At 38.2% G+C, this 23,948-nt stretch overlaps 1 protein-coding gene across 1 annotated transcript in view; it reads right to left on the bottom strand.

Annotated features, from left to right (window-relative positions):
* The window catches only part of cbl (Cbl proto-oncogene, E3 ubiquitin protein ligase), a 151,679-nt gene that overhangs the window by 97,132 nt on the left and 30,599 nt on the right, over nt 1-23,948 (bottom strand). Inside the window, exon 2 of the mRNA XM_063038490.1 lies at nt 12,377-12,624. Coding sequence (XP_062894560.1) covers nt 12,377-12,624 — 248 coding nt within the window. The remainder of the gene's footprint in view (nt 1-12,376; nt 12,625-23,948) is intronic.

Genomic DNA, 23,948 nt, shown 5'->3' on the forward strand with positions numbered 1-23,948 from the left:
TAGTCAAAATTAGACAAACTAAAACAAAGACAGATGAAAGTGCAGCATTCCAACCCACTGCAGAAGGTAATCTTAAAAGTCAGTTAAACCAAAATATATGATGTTCATATAAAAGAGCTTTACTTTTTGTTGGTCTGGGAAAAGAGGAAGTCCTATTTCAAAGTTAATTTACCCACAACTGAAAAATATTGCACTTCAGAGAGTACTACACAATATAATGGATATTTGGTCTTTCAGTACTAACCCCATTGTAAAACAAAATCTGTTGTTTGAAACAAGGAATTTGAAACTGTACACAGCCAATCAGTTCAAATAAAAGCAAAATTAGAAATCATTACCAATTGAAAAAGAACTTGGCACCAAAAATGTTAGATTTCTAGAAGACTTGCTATTCCAGATCAAGTCTTGGAATGTACTGATGAGGCTAATTGATGCTTTAAATCTGGAACTGTTTATGCTTACATTAGGATCTGTTCTACTACTTTAAAATTTAAAGAAAAGTATAAATGTATGAGAGGACAGCCGGCTGTGGCTGATTGAGAGAATACAATGAGAAGTACAGGGGTGGAGAGGCGATACTTAATAATTAACAAAGTCTAACACATGTTGCAAAAACTACATTATTCACAAAATCCAAAGAAAAAGTAATTCATCAAGGGGCCGGAAAGTTGCAGATCTGATGACTTGCAAAATTTTCAACAGTGCAAAGGACAACCAAACAGCTAACATAAACCAGGAATGTAGCAATAGATGGTAAGAAACAAAAACTGACTTAAATAACTTTTATAAGCATGTAAAAAGTTAAAAGATTTAACAAGGACAACGTGGGACTCTTGTCAAGAGAGATGGGAGAATTTAACATAGGAATATTTCACAATTAGTTTGTGCGTGGCTTAATGGAAGACACACTATCTCTCTTGAACAAAGACATTTCCTATCCTCTAGTCATATGACACCTTCCTCACAGCCAAAGGTGAAAAAACCCATAAAGGCCCTGGCAATCATCATCTCTACATCCTGTGGTACACCTCTCATTGGGCTCTGCAGACATATCCATTCTTAAACCTGCTAAAACATGTAACAACTTCTCTTTGTTGATAAGTAGGTATAGAATTCCACTGTTCACCTCCTCAACTAGAGGGGGAGTGGGAAGGCAAGTTGAAGGAAAACTTAGGTCAGGCTGTGTGCAGAGAGAAAATCTGAGCCCATATTACTGAGACATGACTTACAACAATACTGATTCTGATGCAAACGTTTAAACTGCTGAATTTGACAGAGGCCAGGCTGGTAAAGAATGCCCAAACAGGAGACCCACTCCATTAGAACAGTGCAGGAAGCCACAAACAGGTCAGAATGGGAGTGGGATGCAGAATACCAGTGACAGGTACCTGAAAGCCCAGGGTTACCCTTTACACTGCACTCCCCCAATATGCATTTGTCTTTTCTAGAGTGAAGGAAATCATAGTGAGCTCAGAATGCAGAAGTACAGGTGCTGCTTCACACAGATGACTGGCCTTGGGTGGTGGGAAGAGAAGTTGTAAGTGGACTGGTCTTGCAGCTCCCGAGGTTGCATGGGAAAGCACCATGAAATGGGAAGTGGTTGATGCGGATGGAAGAATGGACCATAGAGTCACAAAGAAAACAGGAATTTGTGCATAGTGGTGCAATCTCTTGGAAGGCTGCAGATATAATAAAGGACAATCTAAAGTCTAGTAGGATTGTAAATTAAGACCAGGATAATGGGACGAGAGTAGAATTGTGACAAATATCTAAGTCTAGATCAAGGGCTCTGTTAACCATGAAAGGGAATACATAGCTCAGAAAGGAAGATAGACATCTCAGAGGCACAGGCGTGTGAAATCTTTGTTGTCTGAAGCCCTTACAAGGAGGAAATGTCACAATAGCTATAGGGCATAAGACACTGGGGGAGGTGGGTTTTCTTCGGTGGGGCTATAATCTGGCAAGATTCAAGGGAGACCCATTTGAGGGAGAAAGCAAAATAGAAACCAACAAAAGTAATAAAATGTTCCAAGTCCTGTACAAATACAGAAAGCAATACCATAGAGTAGGACTGAAAAAGACTATGCTACATATTCACAAAAAGATGGACATCACATGGAACCACATGAATTCCATAGATTTATCTTTGATCCGGTAAGAGGAGTTGCAGAGAGAGACAATGATTTCATTTAGTCAAACAAGTGTAGCAGGAGGGGGAAGTAATACAATTTATATTCAAGTAGCAGAGGGCCCTCAAACCACACTGGTATAGGATAGAGATGCAGAGGGTTTGCACGTCCATGGCAGAAATAAGTCAGTCAAGAAATTGGAAACTATTAATGTGGTAAAGAGTAATTGAGGTGTAATAAATGTTGATGGTGAAGTGTCTGGACCAGAATGGAGTCAAGACGGGGGCATCCAAGTAAACAGTGTCACTAGTGCAGAAAAAACAACCAATAGATGAACTGAGAAATAGAATTAATTGCTTACAGGAGGTCAAGTTGAAGTACAGTAATGGATGTTCATTGTTAACTTATTTTAAGTCAAAGATGGAGGCAGAAAATCTGGAATAGGAAGAAACAGGCGAATAAGATGAGTGTTGTGCTAAAAGAGATTGGTGCTGGGGATATTAGCAATTTAAGCAACAGAAGGCATCAAGAATTTGATCACTAAATTTGCTCATTACTAAGTTGGCATGCAAACTGCGAATAGGATATCAGGAGACTACAAGATGAAATAAGTTAAGTGAGTGGGAAAAGATCTGACAAATCAAGTACAATGTGGAAAATATGAGATGTCCTATTTCAGCAAAAATTAAAACTAAATCAGGCCAAAAGACCTGTTTCCATGCTGTACAACTATGATCTATCCACATGGTGTGAAACAGCAGTATTCTGACATGCAGAGGGATCTACTGTTCTACTTCGCAAAAGGCTAGCATGATGTCACCAAGTAATTAGCAAAGCTTAACAGAATATTATTGTTTATTGCTTGGGGAATTGAATACACAAGTAGGGGAATTGTGTTTCTGTTTAATAGGGCATTGGTAAGATCAAGCCTGAAACAATGTGTACAGTAGTGGTCTCTTTGGAGAAGGATGCAAGTACATCAGAAGCCGATCAAAAGTCGACTAAATGAGGACGTCTTCTTCTTCTAAGCCCTTAACTCCGAGTGGAGTCATCCGGATGCCGTCATGACAGCGTTTTTTTTTAGTAGGCTTCCTTATTTTTACAAGGCCAAGTTGCTAGCTCAATGCTCAACCCAGCACAGATGGAAAGCGTGCAAGGGGGCCGACTGGATTCGAACTCGGGAGCCTTTGCTCCAAAGTCCAGCGCTGGTGCCACTACGCCACCAGCCAGCTCAAATGAGGATGTAGAATGGGTAAATTACCTCATAATGAAAGGTTAGACAGGCCAGGCTAGAATTTAGAAGAATTAGGGGGATTTGGCTGAAACAAGATCCTGAGAGGTGGGTATATGGAAAATGCTTCCTTGAGAGGGAGAGTCTAGAGATAAGGCATCACTAGTTGAAAATAAGGAGTCAGCTGTTGAGTCACAGATGAAGTGAATATTTTTTCTTCAAGGTGATCATGGCTCTTTGAAACTCTTCATTAAAAAAAACAGTGAAAGCAAAACTTTTGAATAGCTTCAAGGTAGAGACAGATACCTGACGAACAATGTTGTAAGATAAGACATCATGAAAACAGAACTGCAAAGCTGAGGTTACAATTAAATTATCTATGCTCTTATAAAATGAAACAGAATAGTTCAGGGGATTTCTCCTGTTCCTAATTCATACGCTTTTAAAATTTACAGCAAGTCTTTGAGGTCTAATCTGCTCTTCTTCTCAAAATTAATATACAGATTTTTGCAAGTTACTAGCATTAATAAAACTAAATAATATTCTTCCATAATTTTGTCTGTCTTGTCCAAAATTTAACCATAATCTATTGCAATTTAGGTACGCCCCACACCCAATTATCTATGCAGTATCCATGGTCTATCCGTTGGCTGGGATAGACCATGGATGCTGCATCCCAGCTGTCTACGTGATACGCAAGCCAGGGCAGTAGGATATAGAGAGTAAGCTGTTGCCCATGTAGCAAGCTCCCCCTCTCCAGGCAGCTAATGAATGCAAAGGAACAGCAGAGACCGATACAGCTTGGCACCAGTGGCATCACAGAAGGTGGCAGTCAGTGTTGAACTCAGAGGACTGCTTTACAGATTCTAGCTCTGGATTTTTCCCCTCGGGGTTTACTCCTGAACCCTTCCCCATGAATGGGCATAGTTGCACAACAGTGAAGGCCTGAGATCACAGTTTTCCTTCTCCTAAATGAGCAGCCAACCACAGCTGACAAGCCCCATCTGCCCGAAGCGACTGGTTTTAAGGCACCAGTGACCCACCTTTACCTCTCCTCCTGTCTGTAGAAATGGTTTTGCTGGGTTTAGTAGCTAAACCACGTGCAAAGGCCAGGAGTTGGATTTGGTTGTCAGAGGCTATTGGAGATGTATGCCACTGGGAGCATTTAATTGGTAGTGGGAGCTTATCCCCTCTACCCCACCCCCGGAATATGATAACATTAAGGAACCAATTATCCTCCAAGTGATATACAAGACTGAAATACAAGACTGAATATTCAATTTAAGTGAATTATTCAAATAATGTGATAAATCTTTACTATTACTAACCCACCTCTCTGGCACTAAATATGAATTATTAACCTTGCAGCCTCATTGTAACTTCTTTTAAATTTTACAATACTTTCCATTATTGCCTCATTTCTCTTAACCGAAATCTTCACCAAAAAAAAGGAACCTGCCATAGGGCACATTGCAGTATGGAACTGCAGCGGCTATGAGACTGACCTTAATCCTTTGCTCGAAGAGGGGTTCCCAACTTTTTTTTTAAATGTCATAGACCGATACCATTAAGGGGTCCATGGACCCCAGGTTGGGAATCCCTGCTCTCGAGGCAGGTAGGAGTCTACAAGATGTTTGCATCTCCAATCCTAGGAAAAGAAGGTGCTTTGGAAGTTGGGGTGAATCTTTCCAGCTCTTCCTAGTTCATGAGCAGTATTATAAGGCCACATTTCCCTAAAGCTGCTTTCACGTACCTGCAACAATAATTGGAAATCTGACAAAGAATAATTGACTTTGTTTCCCTATTCATAGATGCTGCCTTACCCAAGTGCTTTAGCATTTTCTGCTTTTGTCTCAACTACCCAAACCCTGATTAACCTGGTATAAACTTGGACCACAGACAGCAGCTATTATACAAATGTTACCAGTCATGGACACAACCTGATGCTGGCTGCTGTTTTTATTAGTCTATCACATTTCCAAGTTGTATATCATCAACAAACTTGAAACAAACTGTACACTCAAATCTAAGTCATTAGATCAGAGGTTCCCAACCTTTTTCGTAATGCCATGGATAATACCATCAAGCAAGGGGTCCCCTGCATTAGTGTATGAGACAGGGCAGTGTTCTATACATCAACTATTGAGGAACACTATTGCATACTTCAGTCTGAAAAAACAGTTCATTGGCCCTCTGCCTCTGAGGTAATTTCAATCCTATTCATCCATGATGCATTGCAAAAAATATTTACAATGTTATGAACACTAATTCAACTGCAATGAAGTCACAGATGCAACTGGGAGATAAAACAAGAAGAAAAAATATGCAGAAGCTAAAAGAATATGCACAAAGGAAACATGACTGCAAATGAAACCACAAGATTGCTACTGCACTTTATGGCATCTATCAACTCAAAACAGTGGTACCATACTTAAAAACACACTGGCAAACACTGGCTACACTTGCAGTTTTCTTTAACATAGTTCTATGCTAAAAGCTGACAACAAAAATCCAAGCGATTCTGACTACGTGCCATTAACAGCAACGTTAAATCCCTATATTACACAAACTGCTGCCTTTGATCTAGTTTCAGCATAAAACAGGATTTAAATTTACCAGAAATTACATTAATAGTATTTTTATTTAAACAGGAAGCACTCAACAACTGAAAGAAAAACAAGTTATAGGCGTAAAAGAATAAAGTTCACTAAAATAATTACTCTAGAAATAACAGGACCAGAATCAAACTCAACCTTGAATGTGTTCAAAGTACATTATCAAAGTATGTATCAGTTATACAACTTTGAGATTCATCTGCTTACAGGCAGCCATAACCTGAAAGAACCCATTTTAAAAAGACTAACAAACACACAGAGAGAAAAAGAAAAACACATAAATCGTGCAAACAATAAAAGCAAGCAACAACATTCAGAACAAATGTGAGTCCATAGACACGAAGCTCAGAGCAGGCCCAGAGGTTCGGCTTTAGTTCATCACACCTCAGAGCAAAACGTCACAGAGCTCACAGACATGAAGCCTAGAGCAGCCAGAGGAAGACCACAGCCTCAGCGATGCAAAGAGCAGAGCAAACATCATGGAGCAGAGAGCAGAACCGACCCAACCCTCAGCTCTGCTCCCGACACCCTGCCTTTTCAATCCATCCAGTCTGGTGTTTAAATCGTCCAAACACCAGGTCGCTCCTCACACTAGGACCTGGGCCCTATCGCTTTGATACACTCTGGGCCTAGACCTTTTCTGCCACGTTTCGGCCCGTACTCAACCATTCCAAATCAACCCAGCGGTTAGATCGAACCAACCTCGCTTTCGGTTTAGATGGGCAGGCTCCAAAACTCCTCTGCTTCAATTTTTCTCCTCTTTGCGTGCCCCGACTCTGCCTCAACCTCACTCCAACCACTTCTCCTCAAACGTGCCTTGACCTCATTCTGACTTTGCATCGTACCTGCATGCCTTGACCCTCAAGTCAGCCTCGCCTTCGGTCGCCTCTTCGTTTGCGGTGATCGTTTACCACAATTTTCCACAGAAAAGTTGTTATTAGTAAAGTATTTTGTTTCATTTCTTGCTTTATGAACTGCCAGTAAGCTGTCACCCGTCTTAGGTAGCGCCATCTTAAAACTGGAACCAAACTGTAAAAGCTGTCATGATTAAATTAATAACCAAGATTCTTAAATTTAGCATATTTATAACCAATTTGTTCGAACAATATTGAAAAATTTCAAAACTGAACAGTAATAATCAAGTAGCCATTTTTGGCAAGAAAGGAATTTTTATGCAGTATTTGGATGATTTATTCCAACTAGTTCACATTATTGACCACCATGTCCTACAGCAGACCATCCCTTGCAATGAGACTTCTTATCTATCATAAAAGTATCACAAGTACAAGGACTGTGAAGCCAAGATCCATCACCTTCTGAAGGCAGAAAACAATACGAAGAAAAAAAAATTCCGGTAGAAGTTAGCAACCCCCAAGAACAAAATAAAATAATTAACAGAGTACAAAACATTATTTTGTAGCTAAAATTATGAACATATTACATTTGAAATCACAACAGAACTTAAAGGAAGCATTGAGAAGTTGAAACAACACACATCAAAGTTGCTGGTGAACGCAGCAGGCCAAGCAGCATCTATAGGAAGAGGAGCAGTCGACGTTTCAGGCCGAGACCCTTCGTCAAGTTGAAGGTTGTATTCATTCTTGAACACCCAAACATTGGCATTAACCAGTTGGGCTCAATGATTATAAATTCAAAATACATCAGTTTATTTTAATCTGGTCTACAAACACCTTCTAACTAGATTGGGAAAACTAATTCTGCAAGGAGTACAGACATGAAAAGAAAACCATTACCAGACTGCCTCAAAGAAGATCGTTGAAATAGAATACAATGCAAAGCAGACTTGAACTGTCCTGGATCCTAAAGTTACTACTTAAAAACTGCTCTACAACAGGAACAAAGCACAAACCACTGAGGAAATTTATCTAAGATCAATTTATCACACTGTAAGTACACAAAATGCAAACACTTTGCTGGGTAGGCTTCTGGTGGCTTATATGCAGTACTGTGCAAAAGTCTTAGGCACATGCAAAAAAAAAATGCTTTCTAAATATCAAAAATACTGTAAAGAGCAGTAAATGGTTTTAAAAAAAAACAAAATCAAATCAATATTTGGTGTGACCGCACTTTGCCTTTAAAACTACATCAATTCTCTTAGGTACACCGTCATGCAGCTTTATAAGAAAGTCAGCTGGTAGGTGGTTCCAAGCATCTTGGAGAACTTGCCACAGTTCTTCTTCAGACTTTGGCTGTCTTGCTTGCTTCTGTCTCTCCAGGTAATCCCAGACAGCCTCAATGATGTTGAGATCACGACTATGTGGAGGCCATACCATCTATTGCAGAACTCCTTGTTCTTTTTGCTGAAGATAGTTCTTTAGAATCTTGGCTGTGTGTTTGGGGTCATTGCCCTGCTGCAGAATGAAGCGGAGACTGATCAGATGCCTGATGGTATTTTGTTATGGATGAGAATCTGCTTGTACTTCTCAGCATTGAGGATTCCATTAATTCCTCTTGTTTGAGTCAAAAATTTCAAATTTTGACTGATCAGTTCAGAGCATTTGCTGCCACTGTTCAGCACCCCAGTCCTTGTGTTGTGTATTGGTGAGTCTCTGGACTTTGGTTCCACTTCGGAGAAATGTTTTTTTGGCAGCAACTCTTCCACAAAGACAATTTCTGACTTGGAAATTTTTGGCTCAAACAGGAGACAGTTTGTCCATAGAAGAACTGGAGAGCACTCAATGGATGAGTGTCTGTAGCCAACAGTGAAGCACAGCGGAGATTCCCTGCACGTTTGGGGCTGCATTTCTGCAAATGGAATTGGTGATCTGGTCAGAATTAGTAAATCCTCAATGCTGAGAAATACAAGCAGATTCTCATAATTACACAATACCATCAGGGAGGTGTCTGATCGATTCCAACTTCATTCTGCAGCAGGGCAATGACTGCAAAACACATGGCCAAGGTCATAAGAACTATCTTCAGCAAAAAGAATAATAAGTTCTGCAACAGATGGTATGGCCTCCACCATGTCCTGATCTCAATATCATCAAGGCTCCCTGGGATTACCTAGAGACAGAAGCAAGCAAGACAACCAAAGTCTACAGAAGACCTGTGGCAAGTTCTCCAACAAGCTTGGAACAATCTACCAGCCGATTTTCTAATATACTGCATGACAGTGTACCTAAGAGAACTGATGCAATTTTAAAGGCAAATATTGATTTGATTTTTTTTTTAACTGTTTACCGTTCTTTAATGTTTTTTGATATTTAGAAACTTTTCATTTTTGAAAGCACCTTCGCTTTACAGAGCTTTTCTTTTACATGCCTAAGACTTTGACAGTATTGATAACAACACATTTAAAATGTTGCTATCACACATTTCATAGCCCCATTAAATAAAATCCACTTTCTGATATCCACTATGCACATTCAATGCTTTCATTTCAATACTTGCCGCTCAACTATAAATATAACAAACAATATTCTCTGAAGACTACAATGAAAGGGATCTTGTTACAGATTTTTTTTTCTCTAGACCTTCTCTCCTCTATGCTAACAAATCTCAACTGGAAGTATGTCCTGCAGAGTCTGCGAGGACAAAATTACTCAGATTTTCTTTTAAAATTCTCAGACTCATACAATTGTCAATTTCAACTAACGAAGAAAATTCAATTCAATTTAAAATTTAATTCAAAAACATAACTGTAAACGAAGTGAAAATTTCCAGTGTGCTTCATCTGAACCATCCACAACAATCTCAATATGGGATTAGAAACAATGAGATAAATGGGGTTTCTCAAAAAAAATGGGACTGTACTCAGTGGATCTCGTCCATTCTTAAAACTGCAAAAGATTAATATAGCAGTTTACTGGGGGGCGGGGGGGTCATTTTAAAATCTGTACATTTTTCTGAAGAGTGATCCATTTTGAAACAAGCTACATGGCCAGGATATGATTCTCAGACAGTTAATGCAGTAACAAAATCATTTGGCAATGTACAAGCACCCCAATCTTATGATTTCCAGTATATTTGTGCAAAGGAAACTCAATGCACAACATCAATTAAAATTGAGCTTCAAATAGAAAAGATGAGGTAATTTTGAAACTAAACTTCCTTTCCCCTCCCCCTCTGCAGCCACCAAAAATTGTTTTCCTGTCCTAAAATAAATGGCTTCACAATTACTGCACAAAAATGCAATGCACTGCAGGATGACTGACTTTTAAAAAATAAAAATGTTTCCTGTTCTGCCTTCTTTCTATGATAATATAATCACCAAAAATTGGAGTCTACTCAAGCAAAAACATTTAATGTTATCAATAATAAAAACACTAATGATCACACTCATTTTTATATTCTAATTACCTATATATTGATAATGAAAGACTCAATGATCCCAAGTTTTAAAAAATTACAAATATCTCAGTTGATAAAACACCAGTTAGCCTCCTACAAGGAGAGAAATTTCTAGAATTTTTCTTATGGCTTATGTCTACCATCATTTCATGTCTTATATTCCTATAAAAGGAAAACTGTGCTTGACAAAACAATTGAATAGGCAAAGAATGTTAAAATCAATTTAAATGGATTAAAATAAAGGAATAATAAAATATTTTATAAAACCACTTTAAAATCTAGAAATAAATGGGAAAAACCTGCCTACTTATAAAACAAGCTCAGTGACCTCACAAAAATGAATGGGATGGCAAGACATTTGCCAGCCACCCATGCATCTGGCCCCTTAGCTCAGTATTTCTACTCTATCCTGCTTTTAGCAGTGACTCGAATAGTGGAGCATGAGGTGAGAGGACTGATGAGGACTGTCCTCTCAACTAGATCATGGACACTCCGACAACATTCAACTCGATAAAGCAGAATGCTTCTGTTTGGCTCTGCAATGCACAATTGCTAAATAAAAATAACAGTTTCATGAAATAAGAAGCTATCTTGATGCATTTGACAAGATGTTGCCTCGTAAAAGGCTTTTGTAGAAAATGAAAGTTGATGGTCTAGAATACCTTGGAAAATACAGAACAGTGTAGGTAAATGTAGAATTTCCATTTGGCAAAAAAAACCTAAATGATAAATGATGCAGATTGGATTCAGGTATCATGTGCATGTTTTGCAAGAGGCTAATGAGCAGCTGAGCAAGCAATTAGCCAAGCTTAACAGAATGTCAATGTTTACTGCTAGGGAGTTTATGCTTCAAGTTACAGAGGGCATTGACTAGACCATATCTAGTGCACCATGACCGGTATTGGTCTCTTTATCTAATGAAGGATGTTAATGCTTGGAAGCAGTTCAAATGTCTTTTTTAAAAAGACAATGCCTGAAACAGGCAGGTTGTTTTTAATGAGGAAAAGTCAGAAAGATTGTACTTGTACCTACTGGAGTTTGAAAGAGTGAGAGGCAGCTTCAATGAAAACACATACAACACTGAGGGGCACATAAGGGGAAATGTGGAAAAGACATTTTTGTTATATGGGTATCTAAAATTAGAAGTCATTGCTGAAAAAGAATAAGGAGTCACTTGTTTAAGCTTAAATTAAGGTACAATTATTCATACCATTCCTCTTAAGTTCAAAGTAAAAATTTATCAGAGTACATACATTTCACCAAATAGAACCCTGAGATTGTTTTTCCTGTGGGCATAATCTGACATTCTTTACTTCAAAAAGGCAATGGAAGCAGAGTGTTTGAATATTTTTAGGGCAGAGACAAATAGATTTTTGATATACAAGGGACCAAAAGGTTGCCACAGGACTGGAATGCAAATGAGACTAGAACCAAATCAGATATATCACATCAAATGGTAGATTATGGGACATAATGAATATTTGCTCCCATTTGAAAGTATGCCCTCATGATAGCATTCAGAAATTGTTAAGGCCATGACAACAAGCTGATAATAAACCATCAGGCCAAGTAAGAGGTCCTGTGATCTGCATAGAAAACCCAGTTGCCACTGACATTGCGTGCAGAATCCAGACCTTCAAAACAATTGGTCTTTCAGATTTAACAAGTATGGTTACAAGAAATGCACAAAGTGAGGCAGTAGAGTTTGCACGTCTGACCAAGGACACCATCAGCTTTTGCATTGCAAACCTGCAGTAGTTGAACATGCCAACTCACATATCCTGTATTCATCACATATTCCCAGCTGTTAACAGAAATAATCTGACAGGCCTCTTACAAAAGGGAGAGATGAGTATAATCTGAAAAATCTTTGTTTGCCACGCTTGAAGCAAGGTGTCAAAGTATTAAAGGTAGAACTGCTATACAAACGTGTGAACAAAATGGCTGTGACATTTCACTTAGAAATTTTATACCTTAAACTATTCCTCACAATTTACATGAACTATGCAAAAACCAAAATACAGACACAACCCCAAGAGTTATTAGCACCACTAGTTAAAACTAGAACAAAAACAATTCATTCCTACCTTGGCTGTGATGTCTCCTCATACATTTTCTCTTTCCCTTCCTTGAAAAGGCTAATGGTTTGTTTAGTCTTCTTAAGGAGGTTTTCCATGAAGACCCTGAAGTATTCATTCTCTCCAAGGGCTTCCATTTTCCCCTCATATCGATTCAGGATCAGACGCAGATGCTGGTAAGTGTCTGGCAGGAGATCAAGAATATACGGAGGGCTGTTTTTCAGTCCTACTTTGGGATTCTGACACAGTCTGACCACCTACATGGAGTTAAAAATGAACAAACAAATGTGTAAATAGAAATAGAACAAAAGGAAATGAAAATCAAATCAGAAGTATTTAACAAAGTCCTCTCGAAAACAAAAGCAATTATTCACTTAAGTCAACCAGTAGTGCACAAGTTTTATTTTACAGAGAGAGCCGGAACAACAATGAAAATTAATTGAGATACATTTGCATGGAACACATTTTCTGTTATCCTGTGCTTTTTTCCCAAATCACATTCAGGAAGACAAAATCTTAAGTACATGTTCAAAAAGCTATCAAAATTCCAAGCCAATAATGTCTTGTTTATACTTTATACTTCATTGTCGCCAAACAAACAATTGGTACTAGAACATACAATCATCACAGTGATATTTGATTCTCCGCTTCACACTCCCTGGATTACAAATATTAAATACTAAAAATAGTTAAAATTAGTAAATATTAAAATTTTAAATTATAAATCATAAATAGAAAATAGAAAAATGGGAAGTAAGGTAGTGCAAAAAAAGAGTTCATTAAGTAGTAATGAATGATGACTACTGTTTTTTCAAGTGAAATAATTTGTTTGAAATCATTTTTAAACTTGTAATTTGTCCCATAGGAAATCCAATTATTATTTTTGGTGTTTTGTCTTAGACAATCATTGTTTTAAAAATATCCAAAGTACATGTATTAAGTTAGTATTCATTGCTTCTATTTTCTTAAAAAGTCTTCCAAATTATTCTCCTTACCTCTTCTGCAAATTGTACTTAGCTATTTCTATCTAAATTTATTTCTCCCCCCCGCCCCCCAAGTCATCGTCCACTTTTGGTTTGAAATAGGATTAGCTTCCTTCCCTGGATATCATCTCTAAATACTTGCAGGTATAAACTGAGGAAATACTCTGATATCCTCCAGTACCTGAGAATTTTAAGAGTTCCAGGGAAAGATATGACTTCTCACCAATCTTGCTGTTAAGAACATGCATTTAATACATAGTGTATAACTACTTCTGAAGTATCTAGATTTTACTACATTAATGTTTGATTAATCTAAAATATAAATCAGATTTAATACTGTTTCTAAGGGAAATGTGCTTTCTAAAAGAAAATTTGAAAGAACGCTTTCTCTTACACCAGATAGTCATGTTAACTTTTGCTCCATCTTTCTTTGCAACCAAACAACTATCTGATTGCAAAGCAATCTTTAAAAGATTCCAAAACAACCCACATCTTAACAAATATGTTTACTCAATATACTATACATATAGAGCCAAATCTTCCCCTCTGCCACCCGATTCCTAAATGGACATCGAAGTTTTGGACACTACCTCACTATTTTTTTTAAAATATACAGTATTTCTGTTTTTGCACTTTTTTTTAATCTATTCAGTATACGTAATTGACTTACTTGTTTACTTATTATGTTTTATTTTTTTTTCTCTGCTATATTACATGCTGCATTGAACTGCTGCTGCTAAGTTAACAAATCTCACGTCACATGCCGGTGATAATAAACCTGATTCTGATATGCAGTGGATCTGCCTACAAGTGAAAAATTAATAGATTTTGGAACTGAAAGATATGCAGAAAACTGGTACTGTCAAAAAAATGTCAGCTTTGAGAAAGCATGAGAAGCCAAACAGCCTTGTCCCATTTCCATATATTGTTTTGACTGAAAAAACTCAGAGTTGTGAAAATCTACCCCCTTACTTCAGTCAACTTACGAAAGTATACAAAAGCAAAATAAACAGTAAATGCTGGACGATAGTAAAACAAAAAGAAATACAGGAAACAGCCTTCAAATCAGGTAACAACTATGAAAGGAAAATCAAAACATTTCAGATCAATGACCCCAACACATGATCAACCTGAAGTCTAGCTGTTTCTCCACAAATGCAGCCAACTTGCCAAGTGTTTCAGACATTTTCTGATCTTAGAACAATCAAGTTTTAGTGCATAGTTCCATGAGTTTATGTAAAGGTTGACAGAGGAAATATAGACCACAAAATACACACAAAGCAGAACCAGCCTTCAGACCTTCTCCTTGGCTGCCTTGCCACTGCAATCATGTCAGAAATCCAGGTCAAATCACAAAGAAACATCCAAAGGCCCAGATGTGGCCAGTAAGCTAAATACCCTGAATTTCCACAGCAGATTGTTGGGCCAAGGGTCCCTGTCTTTATCAATTCTCTGAAAAAGGCATTTCTTTCTCTAGATGCAATTTGTTTCAAATATGTATTCACTGCCTTTTTCAAACTTTTTTTTAGAATTTGCTTTAAATGGAATTTCTTTTATTCCCTATTCTAATTCACAGACCCAATTCTTTCTAAGTTTAACATTCTTCATCTATATCCTCTCCATTTTCCCCCTTCCAAAATGCATTCCTTCCCTTTTCTAACTCATTAAGTTAACTTAACTGAGTAAAGATCAGAAAAGAGGATGCTATTTAGCCATAATTTGATTCCTTGCTGGGTCTTTGTAAAGCAATCCAACCAGTCATGTTGCTAAAATTGTTCCCAATATCACCTTAATTTTGGGAGCTGAGAGGTGATCATGAAGGTGTAATAGACAGGCAATGTGATCTACTTCTATCAGTTCACACAATTACTTAAAAACTGCCAAGAGTTGCTAGGTGGAGACAGAAGTGGTTCAAGCATAAAGACCACTCCACTTAATTACCTAATGAATTGGCTTGTCGATAGATTTCTATCTGCAACCTTAGGTGAAATCTATAGTGACGAAACACATGGATTGGTACTCCAGGATACATATTGAAGCAAGAAAATTTGGGAGAGGCTGCAGCTTGTTTCATGAGAAAAATGTCACAACTATTGAACTCCTGTTTAGAGAAACAAATACTAAATAAGACCTTATCCCATTATTAGGGAAGTGGGAAGGAGGAGAAGTTACTGAGGTTAAGAACAGGAGAACAAAGTTACACTTCTATTTTTCAACTTCCCTGCTCAGCGTAAGGGAAGTGAACCTGACAACTGAATGAGTCAGCAGTACATCTAGAAAGAGTTTAAGCAACTGCATCTGAGTTGTAGTTGAAGTGGAATTAGGAAGGTTACAAGAGATCAAGGCATCTGCTATTTTGAAGATAAAATAGTAACTGACAGAACATTAGAAATAACAAAGTCCTCACTCCTGCTTCTTCATTCAAGATTATGGTTGATCTTTAAACTCCACATCACTTTCCAGCATCTGCCCATATAGCCCTCAATTTCTTAATATCCAAAAATCTCAGTCAGCAACTAATTTTTTACAGGCATCCTGAGTTGACAATTCCAATGATTCCCCATCCTGAGTGATGAAATATCTTCCCATCTCAGCCCTTAATGGCAAACACCCACTTTGAAATTTGGAGTCCTAGTTTTACACACCCCAGCCGGGGGAAACATCATTACTCTATCTACTCTGATAAACTCCGTAAGAATTTTATGGTCAATGAAAACACCTCTCATCTTTCAAACATCCAGGAACTATAGGCCATCTGCTTAATCACACCTCAAAGAGCAATTCTTTCCTCATTCCAGGAAACAGACTGGTATCCTTCATTGCATTCTCTCAATTGCAAGTGCATTCTTCCTTTGTTAGAGAGACTAGAATTTGCTACATTACAGATACAGTCTCACCCTATATAATTTCAGTTTATTTTTATATTAAAAACTTTCACTAAAGGCCTTCCTAACTGATTGCCACCTGCAAGAGTTGTTAACCCTAATCAGTTCCATGCTGCAATTTAAAATACATTTTTCCCAAATGGCAAACTATCCTTTACATTGTGTCTGCAAAATGTTTAAAATTATACAAAAGGAGAAACCTTATTAAATGATAACATTACAGCTCCATAAATAAAAAGGAATCAGCTTCGTATCCTGACTACACCTCAGAGACTGACCAATTTAGATTAATCTAAAATCATTGTGGGTACGCCCCCCAATAAATAAGAGAGACAGATACTTTTAACTCACTTTTCAAATTTAGATCTGCATCAGCTACTAGTACCCACAGTTTCCAATCACGTGAGGAACCCTCAATAACACAAGAGAACAGAATTTGTAAAAAATGATTCCAGCTACACAGAAGTCCCAGCTTCTACTCATATTGTAAACAGAATAGAAATCAAGAACTGGATTCAGAATCATGTTTATTATCACCAGCATGTCGTGAAATGTGTTAACTTAGCAACAGCAGTACAATGCAATACATAATATAGAAAGAAAACTATGTAAATCAATTACAGTAAGCACATATATGCATATTGAATAGATTTTAAAATAATGCAAAAACAGAAATAATTTCTATTAAAAAAGTGATGTAGTGTTCATGGGTTCATTCAGTCCCCTGTGCAGTAGCCCCTCGCCCATACCAGACAGTGGTGCAACCTGTCAGAGTGCTCTCCACAGTACATTTGTAGAAGCTTGAGTGTTTTAGTTGACAAACCAAATGCCTTCAAACTCCTAATGAAATATAGCTACTGCCTTGCCTTCATTGTAGCTGCATCAATATATTGGGACCAGGCTAGATCCTCAGAGGTCTTGACACCCAGAAACTTGAAATTACTCACTCTCACCACTTCTGATCCCTCTGAGGATTAGTTTGTGTTCCCTCGTCTTACCCTTCCTGAAGTCCTCAATCAACTTTCGTTTAACATTGAGTGCAAGGTTGTTGCTGTGAAACCACTCAACTAGCTCATATATCTTGCTCCTGTATGCCCTCTCATCTTCATCTATTTCCCATGTCTTGCCACAATTAGCTCCACAAATTATTCCTCACTATATTGCCATTTGAGTAAATGCTCTTAGTTTTAAGTATTACATATGGAGCACATTAGAAATAAGCAACTATTTAAAAAGAGACCACTATGTAGTCAGTGGCAGCATTTCTATGGGATCTAACGATGTCACTGCCAAAGTTGCAGTATCTTCACTGTCACTTGGTGAAATAATTCCTCCAACAACAAAATACATGACAAGTTCCAAACAATAAGGATAAAGAAAACATATGCTTTACATCAGACAATATTCTTTGTTCTTTCTGGACTGATCAAATTCAGATTTTCTTTTATTCTATTTCTCACTGCAGTAGCAAGTCCTTTGCCATTAAACACAACCCTATCAAAAACAATTTTTGGTCTGTTGGTGAGTTACACAGAACAGGGTGGAAAGTAGACCCAAGGCCAAGATCCAATCAGTATGACATTACGAAATGAAGGGGGCAGGCTGCTCACTGCTTTATTTTCTTATACTGTAGTTTATTGTAGCAAAAGATGCTACCATAAGTAAACTCAAACTGTATAAGCCCATACAACATAGGAGGAGAATTAGACCATTCAGCCCATGGTGCTCTTCACCATTTCATTATGGCTGTTCCCCCATTCACCTGCCCTCTCAATTACTAGTAATTTTGCAAAAGTGATTACAATATGACCAAGCAGACCATTAGTTGTGTAAGTGAGCCACTTTGCAGCACTGAATGTGGCAAGTCACATCTGTGTAATTAATTCCTAACTCCAGAAATTTGCATTGAATGTGATGTATGAATGTCAACACAATACTGGCGTGACTAATTATCAATACAGTTTTTGCTCATTTAAACTAGTTATATCACCTTGCAGACTATCCTCTATACAACTCCTGCAACTTTGGCTATAATATACCTAGGCTCTTCATCTGAGTCACTAGAATGGACTGTAAATTCCTGCCAGACTCAAAGCACACCACTAGCTTCAGCCAGCCAGTAGAAAAAATACCCCCTTATCCCAAATGTTTTATGTTTGCTTGCCAGTCCTCTAGCTGTTGTGATATATTAAGATACATTACAATTCTAATCTTCTCTAGTATTCTTTATGATGCCTCAGAAATTCAAACACATCCCAAACACTAGTTCTGCTACTCCTTCCACATTGCTCAATATATTTTCAATAAATTTATCGAAATTTCTCTTTCATAAAATTATATTGACTAATTACATATGGCTGCTATCTCCTTAACAATGGATTACAGCGCTTCCACAAAGATGTTAGGCATAGCCAATGCAATCATTACCTTTATGGCCACATCTTTTAAAACTTTAGGAAATAAGCCATCAAATCCATTTTTCTTTTGAAATCCCAACCTCCCCTCTCCCTGGATTTTCCTACTACTATTGGGATGCTGTTAGCATCTTCCATCTTAAGGACAAGTACAAAATGCTCGCTTCAAGTCTCATTCCATTCTTTATTTCTTATCAAGCTTTCAGTTCTGGAAGATCCTTATTGCAGTTAGAAATTCAACTTAAGAAATCCAAAACTCACAGGAACATCACAAAAATCTACCCTTTGAATGAGGCACTCAAAAAATACACACATACAGTGCCTTGAAAAAGTACTCAGACCCCACAACTACTTGCACATTTTAGTATCGTTCTCTAAATTTGAAATTTTGAAGTAGGATTTTGAGCTAATCTACAAAACATCGTGCATCATGACAAATCAAAACAAACTGTAAACAATTTACTAAAAATCAAAAATGGAAGATTAAAGGTGTAAATACAGTAGGTGATCTCTATGAGAATGGGATTTTTATGTCATATGTGGATTTGCAGAGGAAATATAACTGTAGATAAAGGGAATTTTTGGAAGTACTTACAAATAAAACATTGCAGTAGTAGCATATTTAAGAACGGTAACCCACAAAGTAACTCTCTAACTGAATACGTTTCCACAGGAAGTTCATAAAGCATCAGTGTTTTATAAAATGTTCAAGCATTCTGTGGGTGAATCGTGTAACAATCTCAAAGCAGTATGGCAGAAGGATCATGGAAGCGATATTGAAGATAATAAATGGTCAAATATTTTATCAAATGTGGGTAGACATATTCGGGAAGCGAGAGGGAAATTTATTCAGTGCAAGATAGTACACAGATATTACTGGACACCAACTAGACTGTACAAAACAGGGATTGTTGATAATAATTTATGCTGGAAGTGTAAAAATGAGGTGGGCACGTTTTCACACGATTTGGGAGTGTTCCATGGTTCGTCCATTTTGGTGTAAAGTTCTCGATTTGTTGGGGGATTGGTCAGGTTCGACACTGCCCTTGTGCCCATGGCTTTGTCTCTTGGGTGATAGGACAATGATACCCAAGGTAAACAATGACAAATTTTCTATTTTAAAGGTGGGTCTCATCACAGTTGCAAGAATTATATTGCAAAACTGGAAAAAACCCAGATGTCCCACTGTGAAGGAATGGACTGAGGAAATGATTAAGATTTCATCATATGAACACGTTGGGAAGAATTAACAGTGAGGGAAAAGTGCAAGACGTGTGGGATCAATTTTGGTTGTATGTTAATTTAAACTTAAATTAGAACTTCTTTCTGTCTCTAAGTTTTATTTGTTTTCCTGTCATGGGATGACTGTGTAAATATGCTGTACTGTATCTGCTCTGTGATATGCTGTATTGCTTTGTAAAATGAGAATATATAATAAAAATTTGAATTTTTAAAAAAAATTGAGAGGCTGAAAGAAATATTCATTCCCTTGGTAATTACTACTTTCCTCAGGTATAATATACTCTACTACCTTACCAACTCACCCAGTTTGTTGATGTAAAAAAATTGAAGGATGACCTGTTTTCAACAAATTCATAAGAATAAATACCTGGGGGGGGGGGGGGGGTAAGTTCCAAGAGTATGGCAGATTTAACAGACCAAACCAAAATGAAGATAAAAGAGCTTCCAAGTCAAATCAGAGAAATCATAATAAAGTACAAATCTGAGAAAGGGTACAATACCATCTTAAAGGCACTGAACATACAGTATTGTGCAAAAGTGTTAGGCACATACAGCTACAAGGAAAAGTTTATGAACCCTTTGCAATTACCTGGTTTTCTGCATTAATTACTCATAAAATGTGGTCTGATCGTCATCAAGATCACAATAATAGACAAACACACTCTGCCTAAACAAATAACAAACAATTGTACTTTTCATGTCAACATTTTTTTAATGTTTTTATTAATTATTGAAAATCAACAAAAAAATACATTGAAGTAATCGAGTCGACATATCAACATGTACAATAAGAGTTAAACTATCAACCAAGTTAAACAATATATCAATAATAATTTTTTTAAAAACAAAATGTTAAAGCTTTTTTTTTGGAAAAAAGAAAGAAGGAAAAAGAACTTTGCTAACTAAAACAAAAACCCTAACAAAAAAAAAACATTTGGAGCACAAACCCGGAGCTATACGCCATACAAGCTTCCATGAAAGAACGACATCAATCCGCCAACCAAATCCATTTACCCAAAAATCAGAAGGGGACCATCTTAATTAACTCAAATCAAATGATAGTAGCAGGTAAAAGAGCCCCACCTTTTCTCAAAGTCAAATCAAGGATCAAAAGTTCAACTTCTGATTTTCTCCAAATGTCTTCATTAAATAAATTGTTTAATCATTCACAGTCCAGGATGGAAAAAGTATGTGACCCCTTGTTTTTAATAACTGGTAGAACCTCCTTTAGCAGCAATAACCTCCACCAAATATTTCCTGTAGCTACGGATCGCACTTGTGCAACAGCAAGGAGGAACTTTAGACCATTCCTCCATGCAGAACCATTTTAGTTTATCAATATTTTTGGGATCCCTAGCATGAACAGCCCTCTTCAGGTCATGCCACAGCATCTCTGTTGGGTTAAGGTCTGGACTTTGACGTGGCGATTCCAAAACACAAATTTTCTTCTTTTCAAACCATTCTGTTGTTGATTTACTTTTCTCTTTCGGACCATCAACTTGTTGCATCATCCAACTTCTATTAAGCCTCAGGTGATGGACCGCTACCCTAATATTCTCCTGTAAAATGTCTTCATACAATTTTGAATTCATTGTTCCCTCAACAATTGCAAACTGTTCAGGCACTGAGGTAGCGAAGTAGCCCCAAACCATGATGCTCCTTCCACCATGCTTCACAGCTGGGGTGACAAGCATAGTGGTGTGCATTTCTGCCAAAAATTTCAACTTTTGTCTCATCTGTCCACAGAACATTGTCCCAGAAGTGCTGTGGAACATCCAGGTGGTCCTTTGCAAACTTGAGACATGCAGCAATGTGTTTTTTTTTAGAGAGCAGTGGTTTCCTCCGTGGTGTCCTTCCATGAACACCTTCTCCTTCAGTGTTTTTTTTATTGTGGAGACATGAACAGAGACTTTAGCAAGTTCTAGAGATTTATGCAGGTCTTTTGCTGTTACCCTTGGGTTCTTTTTCATCTCCTTCAGCATTGCATGTTGTGTTCTTGGTGTGATCTTTGCAGGATACCCACTCCTAGGGAGAGTAGCAGAAGTACTGAATTTCCTCTGTTTGCAGACTGATGAGCACTAAGGTCTTTAGAAATGCTTTTCAGAATCAGAATCAGAATCAGAATCCTTTATTATCGCCAAGTATGTAGACACATACAGGGAATTTGGTGCTGGTTTCCCTGAGCTCTCGGATCAAAAAGTAAACAAAACAATAGTACAAGTAATCGTGAACTATATACAATGAGGTATACCTGTGTATGTACAGGTGGACTTGGTTTATAATAGACTAAAATTCAAGTGTTCATAAGACTGATGGCATACGGAAAGAAACTGTTCTTGTACCCATTTGTCCTGGCATACAATGATCTAAAGCGCCTACCAGGAGGAAGGAGTTGGAACAGGTGACGTCCAAAGTGTGATGGGTCTACAATGATGCTGCTTGCTCGCTTCCTGACTCTAGATACATATAAGTCCTGGATCCAGGGCAGCTTCACACCAATAATCCTTTCCGCAGCCCTGACGGTTCTTTGGAGTCTATTCTTGTCTTGTTTGGTAGCTGATCCAAACCAGACAGTGATGGACGAACAGAGAACAGACTGGATTATTCCTGAATAGAATTGAATCAGCAGCTCCTGAGGCAGGTTGTACTTCCTGAGTTGACGTAGGAAATACAACCTCTGCTGAGCCTTTTTGATAAGAGTGTCCACATTGGATGTCCACTTCAGGTCCTGGGAGATTGTGACACCCAGAAACCTGAAGGTCTCCACAGCAGACACAATACTGTTGAGTATAGTGAGTCGGGGGGGAGGGGTAGTATTGGGAGGTTCCTCCTGAAGTCCACTGTCATCTCCACAGTCTTGAGTGTATTTAGCTCCAGATTGTTCTGACCACACCAGAGGGCCAGCCGTTCCACCACCCATCTGTATGCATACTCATCACCGTCTCAGATAAGGCCAATGACAGTTGTGTCATCTGCAAACTACAGGAGTTTAACAGATGGATCCTGTGAAGTGCAGTCATTAGTGTAAAGGGAGCAGAGCAGTGGGGAGAGCACACATCCCTGGGGGGCACCGGTACTGATTGTCCAGGTGCTAGAAATGATGCTCCCCAGCCTCACTTGCTGCACCCTGTCAGTCAGGAAGCTTGTGATCCACTGACATCTGGGCCTGGCGCTTTCCTGGTCTTCTGTTTCCGGGACAGCTGACTCACCTCCCTCTCACAGATCCTGAGTGCAGGTACAAGAGGGTTGAAGTGAAGGGGGAAGGGGGAGCAGTTTTTGTAATGTGGGGTGAGAAAGTGGATACTGAGATGTCGGGCTGATGGATGATGGGGGTTTCAGGTAGGTCTGTGTTTTGGCTGGGGGGAATGAAGGTGTCGAATCTACAATAAAACTTGTTCAGATCGTCAGCCAGTTGATGATTCTCCACAGCCTGGGGGAATGGTTTCTTGTAGCTGGTGATCTCTTGGAGCCCCTTCCACACTGACACTGGGTCATTGTCTGAAAACCTGTTTTGCAGTTTTCCAATGCATGAAGCTTCTTCCAGCTTCATGCATCTCTGCAATCCTTCTAAGGTCCTCTAAAAGTTGTTTTGATCAAGGCTTGGTGCACATAAACAGATATTTCTTGAGAAGAGCAGGCCCTACCAGTAACCTATGTCTTTTTTTTAAAAAAAAAATAGGGCAGGGCACCTCTACAACCCACACCTCCAATCTCATCTCATTGACTGACTCCAAATAGCTTTTGTGGAAGGCATTACCCCAGAGGTTCACATACTTCTTTCAACCTTAACTGTGATTGTTTAAATGGTGTACTCAGTAATGAGAAGTACAATTGTTTGTGCGTTATTAGTTTAGGCAGATTGTGTTTGTCTATTATTGTGACTTAGATGACGATCACACTGCATTTTACTAGTAATTAATGCAGAAAACCAGGTAACTGCAAAGGGTTCAGAAACTTTTTCTTGCAAATATATATTTATATATTATAGCTTGGGTGCCTAAGACTTTTGCAGAGTACAACAGTAATTTTATGTATTTCACTGTACTGCTCCTGCAAA

The sequence above is a fragment of the Mobula hypostoma genome, chromosome X2, assembly GCF_963921235.1.
Source record: "Mobula hypostoma chromosome X2, sMobHyp1.1, whole genome shotgun sequence".
NCBI lineage: Eukaryota > Metazoa > Chordata > Chondrichthyes > Myliobatiformes > Myliobatidae > Mobula > Mobula hypostoma.